Raw genomic sequence first — 14403 nt, 5'->3', positions numbered from 1 at the left:
TGGCCTTCACCTGAGGGACGGGCACTGCGAAATGGAAAGGAAACAGCCCTCCCGGGGACCTGCGGATGGCCGCGTAAGGGTGCGGTCAAGTTCGCTGGGGGATGGGAGGACTTCTGCCACATGTCAGAGGAAGTCCCCACCGCTGGCCCTGGCACGCGGTGGGGGGTCTGTTCCAGTTCCAGGACCAGCCCCTGGAGACGGGGGCCCCTCCTTCACGCTGACACCCTCTTCCTCTCCCAGCTCTGGTTCATCTCTTACAAGCTCAGCGGCAGAGGGAAAGCGTCTGCAGGTGAAGGCGGGCCAGGTCCTCCTCCGGTTAAGGGGGCAACCCGCAGAGGGGACGCCCAGCGGTGCCACAGGAGGCGGAGCGGGGCTGCGTGGCCGCCAGGTTTCCTGCATTCATCTGAAGGAGGGCCTTCAGAGTCAGCAAACCTGCCAGGACCGCTGTGAGGGTGAAACCCGACCGTTCACGGGGAAGTGTACTCTCCACATATGGAAAGCAGTGTCACACACACGTGTACGTTGTCATTCTGAAGAAACATGGTTGAGAGGCTTTGGAAGACCAAACGGACTGAGGGGCATCTAACAGGATATACGGATCAAAAGGGAGGAAAACCTGGGCTGCAGAAAAAGACGGAACAGAATTAGAGGAAAGGGGACGGGAGAGAAGAAACCGAGAGCCTGGCTGCGCTGGCCATCCATCCGCACCCTCTGGGCGTGTCCCTGCACCCACAGAACAGATGAGCGGGCGGGGGGGGGGCACCGGGGGGCGGGCCCAGCGTCGGCCACACCCCTGCCGGCCCCGCCCCGCCCCACCCCGCCCCGTCAGCCCGCTGCTCTCGAGGCCCTTTGGGCAGTGATGTCTGTGCCACGTGCCGCATTCTGCTCTTCCTGCGATGGGCGCGGAAGCAGCGACGGACCCTTCGCATCTCAGAGGGCCGCCCATTCCTCAAGGACCCCTCGCAGCAGCTGCTCTGGTCTCACCCCGCCCACCTGCCGCCCGCCCCCCACGGTCCCTGCACCTGCTTCCGTCCACAGCACGAGGTCGTTTCCAGCTCCGCAACTACTCTTAGCTCCTGTCCCTCAGGGACGAGCGAATGAATCCTGCAGGCATGGTCCAGAGGAGCGGCCCTCCCTACACTGGCTCTGGAGCAAAGCCATTCTTTAGCTATTTCCACATAAATTCTGACACCGGTGTTTTCACTTCGACGGGATCCATCAATAGGTGCTTGATACATGAATGATGCACATATGAACGAAGTTAAGATAAACGTTTACTGATGGGACGGCTTGGTGGGAGACACTGGGGAGAGGTTAGTGAATAAAGAAGCAAAACCTCCTGCCCCGGGCGGACGGGTTAGCAGCTACAAGAAAAACGGAACAGGGGAAGGACGCAGAGAGTGACCGAGGGCAGAGGGTCTCGGAAGGGACACGGAGCAGGGTCGGGGCAGGGAGCACGGGAAGGCCTGTGGGGAGGGCTGAGAGCACAGGCAGAGGCTGGCCCAGAGCACGGGGGCCCAGGGGGAGGTGAAGCCCCCGAGGCTTCAAGAAAAGACAGGATCCCCCCTCTGTTGTGTCGAGTATGGGATAAAGAGGCGGCCGAGGGGGAGGGACAGGAGCAGATGCAGGGACCAGTGAGCAGTTATGTCCTGGGACTGCACCAGGGCCGCGGGGGCGCGGGGGCGGGTGCGGTAGGGCATGGTGGGAGGACCTGGATTCGGATCAGGATTCCCTGATGGGTGGGATATAACTTGTGAAAGAGAGAGAGCGCGCGCCCTGTGCATCCGAGACCGTGTACCCTTCATCCCTCACATGGGGTGGGGTCCGGGGGGGCCTCCCCCCACCCAGCCTCGTCTGATGCACAAGGCGAATTGCAGGACCACTCCTCTCTGCTGAGCCCCGTCCACCTCAGCTCCGCCCTTCTCAGCCCGGCACTGCAGGAAGCCGCCATGCCAGCCGTAGCCAAAAGTCTTTCATTATTATGAAAAATAAATTCTAAAAAGTCTCCAAGCATCAACCACCTTTCCAGAAACAAAAGAACAACCACCAAGAGGTGTGTGATAGGAAACAGAGCGGACCTCACCCCAGGAGGCCCAGGGGTGACAAGCAATGACTACAAAGTCAGAATCACTTCGACCTCAGCACCTTCTGGATGTTCGTTTCAATAAGCAAAAAATATCAGTCCTAACGGGAGAGGAGACAGGATCTGGTCCCGCTGGCCGCATGGCCTGATCACCCCGGTCCACAGTCCTGCTCCCTGCACATTCCCTGGAGCCAGGGCCACCAGGGCTGCTGCACTGCCTTCCTCCTGCTCTGGCCCGGGAGGCAAAGCGGGTCAGGAACAGGCCAGCAGGACCAGAGACACGGCCACAGAAGTCCACCTTGACCAGGGCCACGTGCACACCCCCGTTCTTGATGAAACGTGTCTTTGGGAGTCCGGACAGCAGAGTTTTACGATTACCTAACTCTCGGGATGATCCAGAAAATGGAACTTGCAAGTAGTAGTACTTTCCGCTAAATTCCCAACATTCCCAAATTATCCTGCTTATTTACACAGTAGGAGACAGTGTGTCCTTATGTGTACATTGTACTGAGATATTACAGTGAGGAATATCAATTCGTGTTTTCAAGTGCAGGGCCTTGCGTATAGCAGCCGTTCAAAACCATCTGTTGACTACGCAAGCATATATTTCATAGAAAGTTCCATTTTGGCTTATACTAATAACTGATCATAACACGCCTCCGTCATCTCTCATTATAATAACCGACATCACGAGCTATTTTCGTCTCAATGCAATAAACTGGAGATAATATACAAATGCACTGTCATGTTGGAATTATCTGGAGCTGAATGTAACGAACACAATAATTCAAATAAAATGGGACAAAAGAATGCCTCAATAACTCAAATATTTTTTGAATTACTTCTACTTACAATAAAAAAAGATGCACAGCTGTAACTGACACAAAAGCAGGTGTATAACAACTGGATATTGACTGAATAAATTAATGGCTAGCTGTTTATTCCATATCTGTGGATGATGACAGCTAAAATTAGACACAGCATTGTCTAGCAGACTTCCACAAGTTACTTTTAATCAATGGACAGAGAGAAAAAGTGGAATAAGCCGCTCGTTAACCTGACAAGGGTCGTACAAATGCGATGTGGGCCGATGCGGTTCACGGGATTTTCTGTCTTTAATGGGTGAATTGAGTCCCCTGAGGAAGGATGACTTGACAGTGTTCTAGTCTCTTCGTCTCAAACAGGGGCTCCAAAGGGATGACCAACTGCTTTCTCCTCCACAGTCCTCCAAAGGTGTGGACTAGTGAGCAGGCTGTTTGAGCTTTGTGCCCAGAGGGGAAAATGCCACCAAGAGAAGGAGGCATCTTTGAACAGAATAAGCCTGCTCCAGGGGCTTGGCAACTTTTCATTATACATTTGGTGTTTTTAGCAATAAAGAGTTTGATCTTTAAATACAACCTTCCACTTGGTTCATGCAGGACCCTGGCCGGGCCCCCCGCACCCTGGCCTCTCCACTCCCCAGGGCCCTGGGGCCAGCTCTCACCTCCACGCCACGGTACAGTCTGCACACCTAAGAAAACAAGTCTCAGAAGTGGAGCAACTTGCCTAGATCATGTTCCCAGGAATGACAGAGCTGCTGGCATCTGAATCCAGGAAGCGGCTCCAGGGGCCTTGCTCTGACCTCTACCCCGTGTACCTGGGGAGGCTGCTTTGATCGTCCCCATTTTGTAGAGGAGGAAACCAAGGACCAGCGAGTGAGTGGAGGGCTGTCCACCCGGGCCCCTGTGTCCTGAGCCCCTATTCACGATCTGAATGCTCTCCCCCATGCTGATCCAAGAGCAGCCCCAGGGGGAGAGATGTGTGCAAATGACAGGAAGGCAAGTCTCCTTGGGGTCCATGGCTAAGACTTGTATAAAGGGGGCTCTGACACAAACACAGATGCAGCAAGCCCTTGTGCAGGGCTAAGGACAAGGCAAGGGGTCATCTCAGCATGGAGCAAGGTGGGGAGAGGACAGTGTGGCCCCTCCAAGATGAAAGAGGGAGAAAGATCCCATCTGGAACAGGCAATTCCTCTGTGCTTTTTCCCAGGTCCCAGTGAGAAGTGGGACCTACTCATTTATCTTAATATATAGCTTTAGGCCTCAGCTAACGGTGCAGGGTGGTGGTAACCTTTCTGCCAAAGAATCTCTCCAGATCTGTTAAAAATATTTATACTGAGTAGACCTGCTACTTTCACATCTGATTAGTCCAAATTCTGGGCGGGCAGATGGGGCAGGTAGAGGTCAGTGGGGTGGTGGTTTTCTAAGTGGGGTTTGTCTGGGTACTTGCTGAACCCCGAGTTCTCAGGCCTGGCCCCAGACCTACTGAATCAGAAACCCTCAGTGTGGAGCCAAGGTAAATGTTCTTTCACAAGCCCCTTGGGGGGATTCTGATGCTCACTCAAGCTTGAAAAATACTGACTTAGCACATGGTGCCCTAATGTATAGATCATTCCTGTCTGAATGTTCCAGGTAATTAAAACTTCATTCAAGGCTCTGGGGCGAGAGGTGAAGGTCTGAGGCAGAGAGCAGTTCCACCTTTTTCTGAAACTGGCACGTGGCTTCCCTTGTCTCACCGACCCTTCTGTAGAAGGGCTGGTACAAGGATGCCACCCATTTCTCTCACTGGCTCAAACGCCTCTGGAAAAATCTTCTTGAAAAGTAGTTTTAGAAATAACAAATACTCAAATCATGAGTACATAAGCAGGTTGTAAATTCTGAGACAAAGATTACAGTTTTTAAAAGTTTCAGATGACCTGGAAGATGGCTGAAATTATTTTGCCTTTCAGACCTGAAAAAGTAAATAGAGTCGCCCCTCAGGCTCAGTGGGAGATGTTTCCAGGACCCCCTCAGATACCAAGATCCTCAGACGCTGAGGCCCTTCTATAAAATGGGGCAGTATTTGCACATAATCTACTCATGCTCTCCTGTGTACTTTAAATCATCTCTAGGTGACTTATCATACTTAATACAAAGTAAATGCTATGTAGATAGTTGCCAGCAAACAGCACATTCAAGTTTTGCTTTCTGACATTTTCTGGAATTTTTTTTTTTTTCTGATTCGTTTTGATCCATGGCTGGTTGAATCCGAGGATGGGGAAACTCACAGATAGGAAGGGGCTACTGTACTGAATTTTTAATACTAGTTGATAAGAAAAAAGTCTTTTAAAAGAAGAAAATCTAAGCATTCCCATGTTCCTATAAACTAGTCATGGCCTTGAAAATAATCCTTTCCTCCTGATTCAGGATATTCGTGTTAGTAACAGTCGCATATAAATAAGGCTTTCCAAACAAACATCTTATCTTTATATGGGAGGAAGCTCAGGAAGAAGGAATTGACGTTCTTCCCCACCGAGGACGACAATACATTTTTGGGTTCCTTTCCCAGAAATCAGTAAATAACAAAATACCTTTCATTTAGAAAGGAAAAAAAAAAAAAAAAGCACGGTCATAGCAAATGCTTAAATCTAATCCATATGCCATTCATATTCTTAAAAAAGGAGATGGCTGCTGTGAGTCAATTTCTCCACTCATTCTGTGCCAAATAAAACGGATTTCAGTAAAGAAGCTTTTATTGCCTCAGAGGGAGCTCTATTCATTCTGCAGTGTATACAGTACTATTTATTTTTCATTCAGAATTCCCAATTCTCTACTTAATATACATTTTCCCACTCAAGCCGACTTTATCCACTCTGGATAAGCACATAAAAATCTGAAAAACATAACTTCTCTGGATAGAAGGAATTTTTTAAAGTGCTGATGCAGCACAGCAAAGGACACCATAAACAAAACGAGAAGACAACCTATGAACTGGGAGAAAATATTTGCAAATGGTGCAGCTGACAAGGGCTTAATTTCTAAAATATACCAACATCTCCTACAATTCAATACCAAGAAACAAACAACCCAATCGAAAAATGGGCAGAAGACCTAAATAGACATTTCTCCAAAGAAGACATACAGATGGCCAACAGGCACATGAAAAGATGCTCAATATCTCTAATTGTTAGAGAAATGCAAATCAAAACTACAATGAAGTATCACCTCACACTGGTCAGAATGGCCATCATTAAAAAGTCTACAAACAATAAATGCTGGAGAGGGTGCGGAGAAAAGGGGGAAACCCTCCTGCACTGTTGGTGGGAATGTAAATTGGTGCAGCTACCATATGATCCAGCAATCCCACTTTGGGGCATATGTCCGGAGAAAAACAAGGTTCGAAAGGATACATGCACTCCAATGTTCACTGCAGCACTGTTTAGAATAGCCGAGACATGGAAGCAACCTAAATGTCCATCGACAGATGAACAGATAAGCATGTGGTATATATATACAATGGAATACTACTCAGCTATAAAAAAAGAATGAAATAACGCCATTTGCAGCAACATGGATGGACCTAGAGATGATCACACTAAGTGAAGTAAGTCAGAAAGAGAAAGACAAATACCATATGATATCACTTATATGTGGAATCTAAAATAGGACACAAATGAACTTATCTACAAAATAAAAACAGATTCACAGACATAGAGAACAAGACTTGTGGTTGCCAAGGGGGTGGGGGGTCAGGAAGGGATGGATGGGGAGTTTGGGATGAGCAGACGCAAACTATTATACATAGAATGGATATACGACAAGGGCCTACTGTAGAGCACAGAGAACTATAGTCAATATCCTGTGATAAACTGTAATGGAAATGAATATGAAAAAGAATATATGTGTATATATATATATATATATATATATATAAAACTGAGTCATTGCTATACAGCAGAAATTAAACACAACATTGTAAATCAACTATACTTCAATAAAATTTTTAAAAATACCGATGCAGTGTAGCATCTACATTCTATAACATTAGGCAAATGCAATTCTTTTGAAATAAGGCTTAAATTATACTGATATTGGAACTCACACTTTTCACCACTAAAGAAATACCCCTCCCCATCAAAAGCAACAAGACACCCCCAAAGGTAGGCGGTTGAAAATTGCTAAATGCTGTAAGAATGCTCTGCGTCATGAGAAAGTTCAAAATCTAACTCCCCACAAAATAAGGGGTGAAACGCACTGCAGACCCCCCGGGAAGCAGCTCTGTGTTCATGAGTCTGTGCTGTTTAGTTGGGCATGCATACAGCCAAACAATGCCAGTTTGGTTTGTGCCTACATTTCTTTTATCAAAAGACAGTGAAAATATGATGGAAAACTCAAAATAAATTAGTACTATTAGAAAACTGTTTAAAAAACATAAAAATCAAGTTTTCTTGTAAAATGCGTTGCATTACAGGCTTTTCAGACAGACTGCAAGGACTGTGGATGGAAAGACCATTAGATGGGAACAGGGGTGTCTCTAGGCCAGGGATAAAGAACACCCCTGGAGGGATTGAGAAAGGTGACCGATGGACAGAAAGATACACGGACAGACAGACGACCAGGCCGGAAAGGAAAGGAAGTGAGGTGTCATGACACTGCCACGGAGCCACTAATGTGACTGCTAACCACGATACAGGGGCCAAGCCTCCCGTCTGAAAGGTACAGACGTGGTTTCTAAGTTATTTTAAGGAAAGTCAGTTTATGAATAAGCACAAAAGGGCCGGGCCTCAAGCCCAGCAGGGCGTAATGCTATGGACCCCATGAAGCAGACACGGGCCAGCCAAGCAACACCACAGAAGGAGAAAAGTGTCAGGAGAGTCAGCTCCTGCTGGAGGACAGCTGGGCTTAAAGGGGCTCCACATAGATGTTTTGTGGGGTGGTCTCTGCCCAGGAGGCTGCCAGGCAAGTCGCCGGGAACCATCTCAGCTCAGGGAGGAATAGTGGGTCCTTCTCGTTACACTGCAGGCTGATCCACATCTCAGGGTCTCTGTGGAGAACTCCTGTTGCTGCCCAGGAGACCTTGGCTTCTAAAAGCATCCAGAGCACATCGTCCGTCCTGGCCACCTTGGGTGTCATCCTTGTCACATATCTCTAATTATTAGAGAAATGCAAATCATATGTCCCATCCAAATAATTTTTTTCAGTGTCACATTTTAAGCCAGAAAAACTGTCAGAGTGTCCTGGCCTTTGGAAAATGAGGGCCTGGTGTGTCAAATAGTGTTTCAAGGCCAATCATCAGGCGGATGAAGGAAGAAGCCCAGAGTAAGAGGCCAGCCGCTAGGGACGCTGGCTCTGCCGGGTCACCACGGGCCAGTCACGTGCAAAGCCATTCCTCTGCTCTGAAGGCTCCACAGATACAAGGCCTCCCTAAATAGATGTCATGTCACATAGAAACCAACTTCACGTGCCAACACCTTCTCAGCTGTCCTGTGAACACGGTTTATTTGGGCACCTATATTGTATCACGTGTCATCCCCATCTTACACACACTCCAGATTTCTTACAGTGCCTGCAATTTTCTCATTAAGCAACGGTGCCCCACATTTCAAAGCTCAAGATAAAATAAATGTTAATCAACAAGCCTAAGCCTTTCAGGGCTGAAGGCACAAAAATAGTTTCCGATCTTCCCTAAACGAAGCGATGCGGCATCTCACCTTGACTTCGGAATAAAGCATAACTTTTCACCCTGAACCATCTCGCTGCTAAAGCCACAAGCTTGAAGGATGACAGGGCGCACAGGCACCTTCCAGAGAATTCATGGGTTCATGTAGCAGGGGCCCTGGTCCTGAGCAGCACCCTCTCCCTACCTTTTCCGACGTCTTGTCTTGCACGGGTGGTCCCGCGCTGGGCAGGGACGGAGGGGGCGGCGCTCGGCGCTTCTTCAGGTCTGACTTGACCGACACCCCTGAGATGTTGCCAAGGGAAAGCGATGGACCCAGTGTAGTGGAACGGGGATTCACGGACGGGGAGTTTGGGGTCGTCAAGCAGCCCTGTCGGGGGAAGAGGCAAACAGAAAACCTCATCACTCTGAGATGCTTCTCGGCGTACGAATGCTCAGACACCAAAGCCGAGCACCCACCACCCACCTGAACTTCTCCCATCATCATGTCCATGGACAGCTTGAATGGCTGGAACAAAACTCTTATTTTCACTCTCCTGGGAAAATGATCACAGACCCCATGGCAGGACACACCTCCTGGTGGGAGGTTTATTTTCCTAATCATGAAGGAAACAGCAGACTTTTTAAACCTCTAAGAGGAATTCTCACCAGCTAGAATCATGGAAGATTCTCAACCCCCCTGCAGTGGTGAATTAACCTCCTTCAATTTTTAACCTGTCATCAGAGTGAGCACTTAGATGCTGAAAAGAGGAAGGAACAGATCAAGAAGTATATTTCTGCTGGAGAAAAAGCCCGTCTTTGCCATCTCAAGAAGTACTTCACCCACTGCCAGGGAGGGGCTTAGGTTTCTTCTAACTTTGAGAAGTTTCAAACAAGTGGCCGGGTAGTATAAACAGCCTGCTGTGAAGACCTGACGTGACCACTAAATGCAGTACTTCATGACAGATCCCTAATCAACTGAAAATAAATTCAACCTAACACACTAATTAATTGTTCCCAGGGAGCAAGGTCTATATCCAGGGAGCAGACTAAAGGCACATAGATGTTTTTCCAGTTTTTCCTCCTAGGTCCTGCTTAAATAGAATCACATGAGTGTTAGTGCAGCAAGGCATTTAGAGAACTCGCAGTCTAATTCGAAATTAAAACTGAAATGGAGCCCACCCCTTGCCCTGCTGTGCCCTCCGCCCTGCCCCATTCCTCCCCAGCACTGGTGTCCCAGCCCGGTGCAGTCCATACCGATGCCAGTGCAGTGTAGTGGTCAGCCCACAGATGAGGGGGACACACTGCCTGGACTCAATTCCTGGCTTTGCCGCTGATTAGCTGTGTGACCTTGGACAGGTTTCTTAATTTCTCTCTGCCTCAGTTTATCTCCTGTAAAATTGAGGTCAATAACAGCACCTCCATCACAAAGAAATCGTGAGAACTGAATGGGTTACAACAGATGAAAGAGCCTTTGAGAGTTCTAGGCACAAAGTAAGCATCTGATATGTGATATTACAGTTATCATGTAAATGTGAGCCCCATGAGGACAACGATTATTCCGTTTGCACCCATGGCCGTGTCCCTGGCTCCTAGCACCTCCTGGTACCCGGAGGGCCCCTGAATCCACATTTGCAGAAATGAGTGGGTTCTGCCCTCACGTTTCACACAATGAACTTGTGGGTGAGCTTTCATCTGAACCATTGGTTCACCATATTTGAAACAAATACAGACAGGAAACTCGTCACATTCAGCAACAGCCCCGCATTACCTGCCCTCAGCCTCAAATTCTATTCTGTTCTGCCAATTATACAATCATTCAGTTTCCTGAGAAGATTTTTGAGACTCAGATTTTCTTCTTTTTTTTTTTTTTAGGTGGTTTTTATTTATTTTTTTAACATCATTATTGGAGTATAATTGCTTTACAATGGTGTGTTAGTTTCTGCTGTATAACAAAGTGAATCAGTTATACATATACATATATCACCATATCTCCTCTCTCTTGCATCTCCCTCCCTCCCACCCTCCCTATCCCACCACTCTAGGTGGTCACAAAGCACCGAGCTGATCTCCCTGTGCTATGTGGCTGCTTCCCACTAGCTATCTATTTTACATTTGGTAGTGTATATATGTCCATGACACTCTCTCACTTCGTCCCAGCTGACCCTTCCCCCTCCCCGTGTCCTCAAGTCCATTCTCTACGTCTGCATCTTTATTCCTGTCCTGCCCCTAGGTTCTTCATAACCTTTTTTTTTTTTAGATTCCATATTTATATGTGTTAGCATATGGTATTGGTTTTTCTCTTTCTGACTTACTTCGCTCTGTATGACAGACTCTAGGTCCATCCACCTCACTACAAATAACTCAATTTCATTTCTTTTCATGGCTGAGTAATATTCCATTGTATATATGTGCCACATCTTCTTTATCCATGAGACTCAGATTTTCTTGTACTTAAATATTAATATCAAAGGAAAACCCAATCCCTGAAGGTTGCTTTTTATGCCAATTCATGCTTCCTTGTGAGACACTGACCATCAAATGCCCTGCTCATCAAATGCAGAATCCCCATAGGGAATAGGTGAGGGATCCACAGGAAATAGCCCAACACCCAGAAAACCCATTGACCCCTACCGAGGCTCCCATAGGAAAAATGTAAAGAAAAAATGTCAATGTTTCTCCCAATCCTTGAGTTCTGCAGACCTTAAACTCGTTACTAAGCAAATAAGCCAGTGCAAAATGAACTCGTAAATACTTTTCTCTGCCTTACGTCTACCTCCATAGCAACCATGAACATGCAAGGAGACACGAGAACTTAAATTCACTCAGAGATGCAGGGTCCAGATGATAAAATTAAGCAAATGAAGCAAACCAGAGCAAGGGCTTGACTGGTCCAAGTCTGGAGCTGCGGAAGTGTTGCACTGGGTGGCTGGATCGCTCAAATGCCCCCCCACATTCAAGGGGGTACAAACTCACGCCATGGAGCTTTGTTAATACTTGTGAAATACAACAGAGAACTCCACCCACTGCCTGCATCTCTGGAGTGTGCCTGGGCCCATTTGGCATCCCATAAACAAGCTGTTTGTGGCATTTTACACCCCTGATACTAATTGATTTTCCTCCCTCCACCCTGTCTGGACTGGGAACTTCCAATCCCACTTGCTTCAGTCCTCACCACAACTATGCAAGCCTGGCGGACCCCTCTGCAGCACTCTGAACTTACCTCCGTCCTTTAAGTGCCCTGAGCATTTTCCCAGCTCTGTGAGGACACTCCCTTAAAAGCACTTCACAGCTCATCCATTTTGTATCTATTTCAGGTTCTACCTCTGTCATCCTGTAGCCCTTAGAGCACTGTGACATCTGAGATTGTCAACTCCTTCTTGAGGTGAGGGGCTGACCCAGCACCCACCATGCACACACAGGCAGGAATGTCTCCATCTTTAAAATTGGGGGTATTCCATTTATTTCAAAGTTGTGGTCAGCACCTAGCATGTTTCTGTCACATCAGAGATGTCCCACCTATGTGGTTTCCTTCTCCTCTGATAAGTATTTTTGGTAAGAATGATCTCATCAAGGCCACAGTGAGATGGCCTTAGGCAGCAGAAAGCTGGACCCCAGAGCCACCCATCCAGGTCCCCCTGCAAGTCCTGACACCTGTTACCCCGGGTGATGGGCTGCACCCGATCCATTATCTGTGTCTCTGGAACAGAAGTGAATTTTGACACAACAGGTTTTTGAGCCAAATATGCTCTAGAGAACACACAAACATCTCTCCCCACCCCCTACCACCCCAATGTCAGGGTCCCCTAGATCTTGGTCCACCAGCCCCTCTCAATTCTGAAACACAAGAGTGTTTCTCAACCTTCAACCCATGGGAAGCCAAAACATGTCGGCTGCCCAGAGAATATTTGTGGTTTAACTCCTGTTTCCTTCGTTTCCCACTCCTGGAATTTGTACACAGAAGGTAGAAAAAAACCCACAGAATAATTTGGATGAAAACACTCTTAAGTATCGGATGCCTTTTAAGATGCTCATTCACAACAACATAAAACAAAATGGTAGCCCAAGAGTGCGGTCCATGTAGCCCGGGGTCTAGACAGCCTAGTCCATGACCTCCTATTCCAGTTTCAGGGTTCTCTCCTGCTACAGAGTGGCCAAGTCCCATGGGGGACAGACCACGGCTTACCTGCGGGAGGGAACTCATTTCCTGCTCCTGTCCAAACTGGTCAGTAACATGTTTTTAATATCAAGTCCTTTCCTGGTAAGGGAGTGGGTCATGCCTTTCTACAAAGGTTGGCAACAAAATCCACAGATTCTGGCTCTCACAGTCGCCCCAGATTTTCTCAGGAGTTTTTCTCCTGCGAGTGAAGCCCAATAAATCATTAAGAAAAAGCAATGGATAATGAAAAGGGGAAAAAGCAAACCCAACCTTTTTCACCCAGAGCTCAAGGGACTTCAGACTGCAGGGTGTACACCTCCCCTGCTGTCCCCGGAGGGCTAATGGGATGGGAAACAGTACGAAACTCGGTGCATCTGTATCACTGCTGACAGCCCAGGAATTTATTACATTCAGTATAAAATGATAACTTGATCCCATCTCACACACACAGCTGGGAGTGGAGAGATAGGAAACAATTTCAGGATCTGGGTGTCAGCCTGAGAGGAGACCAGCATCACCTGCGACGGTTGATTTTGCCAGCAATCTCAAATTTTAAATGAAAAAATGTATAATTGATTGTTTCCATTTGAAATGCACTCATTATCTCAGCAAGTCCTGATCTCCTTCTATCTGGTTGTCACCGCAGCCACTTTGCAAATGTCGACAGAAAAAAAAATGCACAACCTAAAAGTTGAGAATTATGTTATATTCAGTGGACAAAACTGAGGACTTAAACCCGGGACACAGCCTCTTGGATTGCTCTGAGGGACTGCTCCGAAGAGGCAAGGGGGGAAGCAGCATGTACAGGAGTTTTTGCAAAAAAGACCAGGTAGTTGGAACATCAGAAGATTACCGTTAATGAAAGAAAACCAGACATCTCAAGTTAAGGAATTTAGCTCTTTTCTATGCATCTATGGGAAGATGCACGAGTCTGGGCTCCCTGAGATCATCCCTTTGATGTGCATCTCACCTATCTGGGGCCAGTGTCCTGTGCTTTCTCATCCTGAATCCCCTCAGGGTGCATCTTCAGTGCAGGGGCGGGGGGGCAGGGGGTTGGCAGCTGCAGTGGCTGACGGTGTGATGGCAGGCATTCTGTTTCCATCCTGAGTTCCCTCAGGGCTCACCGTCAGGGCAGCTGTAACGTGATGGCTTGATGGCTGCAACTCCCTTTGTTACGGCAGCAACGATGTTTCCATGGACACAAAAGACCTGAGCTTCTCTGTGGGGAGATGCACAGACCCCGGGGGCTTCCCAAGGAGCTGAGCTGGGAAGTGGACTGCGTGGGTGACCGTGGGCTTGGCCTTTGGAATTAGCTCTGACTCCAACCCATTGGGAACGTCCCTGCAGGCACAGTGGTCTCTGCGGGGCCAGCACTATAGGCAGAGGGCACAGCTGGGAGCCCGGGGTCTCCCTAGAATGATTCCGGGGTGCACAGGTACTGCAAACAGCAGCTTCTCTCCTTTACTCATTTGCTTGTAACCGAGCAGAGATCAGTACCAGGCAGGACACCGAGGGGGCCAAGGTGGGTTTTCCACAGGAGCCCGACTGCCCCGTGTGTGTCCTCTGCTGGAGCTCCTGGTGTTGTCTGCACCAGGCGGCCCTACCAGCATCCACGTCACAGCCGAAGGGGAGCCACCTGTCCCTACAAACAGTCAGGCAGCTGTGCCCGCTGGCGAGAATACGCTTCCGGAGACAAATGGGTCAATGC

General features: G+C 48.1%; 1 protein-coding gene across 14 annotated transcripts in view; it reads right to left on the bottom strand.

Moving 5' to 3' along the window:
* Positions 1 to 14403, bottom strand: part of COBL (cordon-bleu WH2 repeat protein) — a 257272-nt gene that overhangs the window by 107305 nt on the left and 135564 nt on the right. For all 14 annotated transcript variants that reach the window (XM_082632720.1, XM_082632724.1, XM_082632718.1 and 11 more), the window contains one exon: positions 8745 to 8927. In XM_082632720.1, the coding sequence (XP_082488846.1) occupies positions 8745 to 8927 (183 nt within the window). The remainder of the gene's footprint in view (positions 1 to 8744; positions 8928 to 14403) is intronic.

Source organism: Mesoplodon mirus, assembly GCF_964341445.2.
Source record: "Mesoplodon mirus genome assembly, chromosome: 9".
Lineage (NCBI taxonomy): Eukaryota > Metazoa > Chordata > Mammalia > Artiodactyla > Ziphiidae > Mesoplodon > Mesoplodon mirus.
The sequence above is the reverse complement of the archived record's forward strand: the minus strand, read 5'-3'. Positions and strand labels throughout refer to the sequence as shown.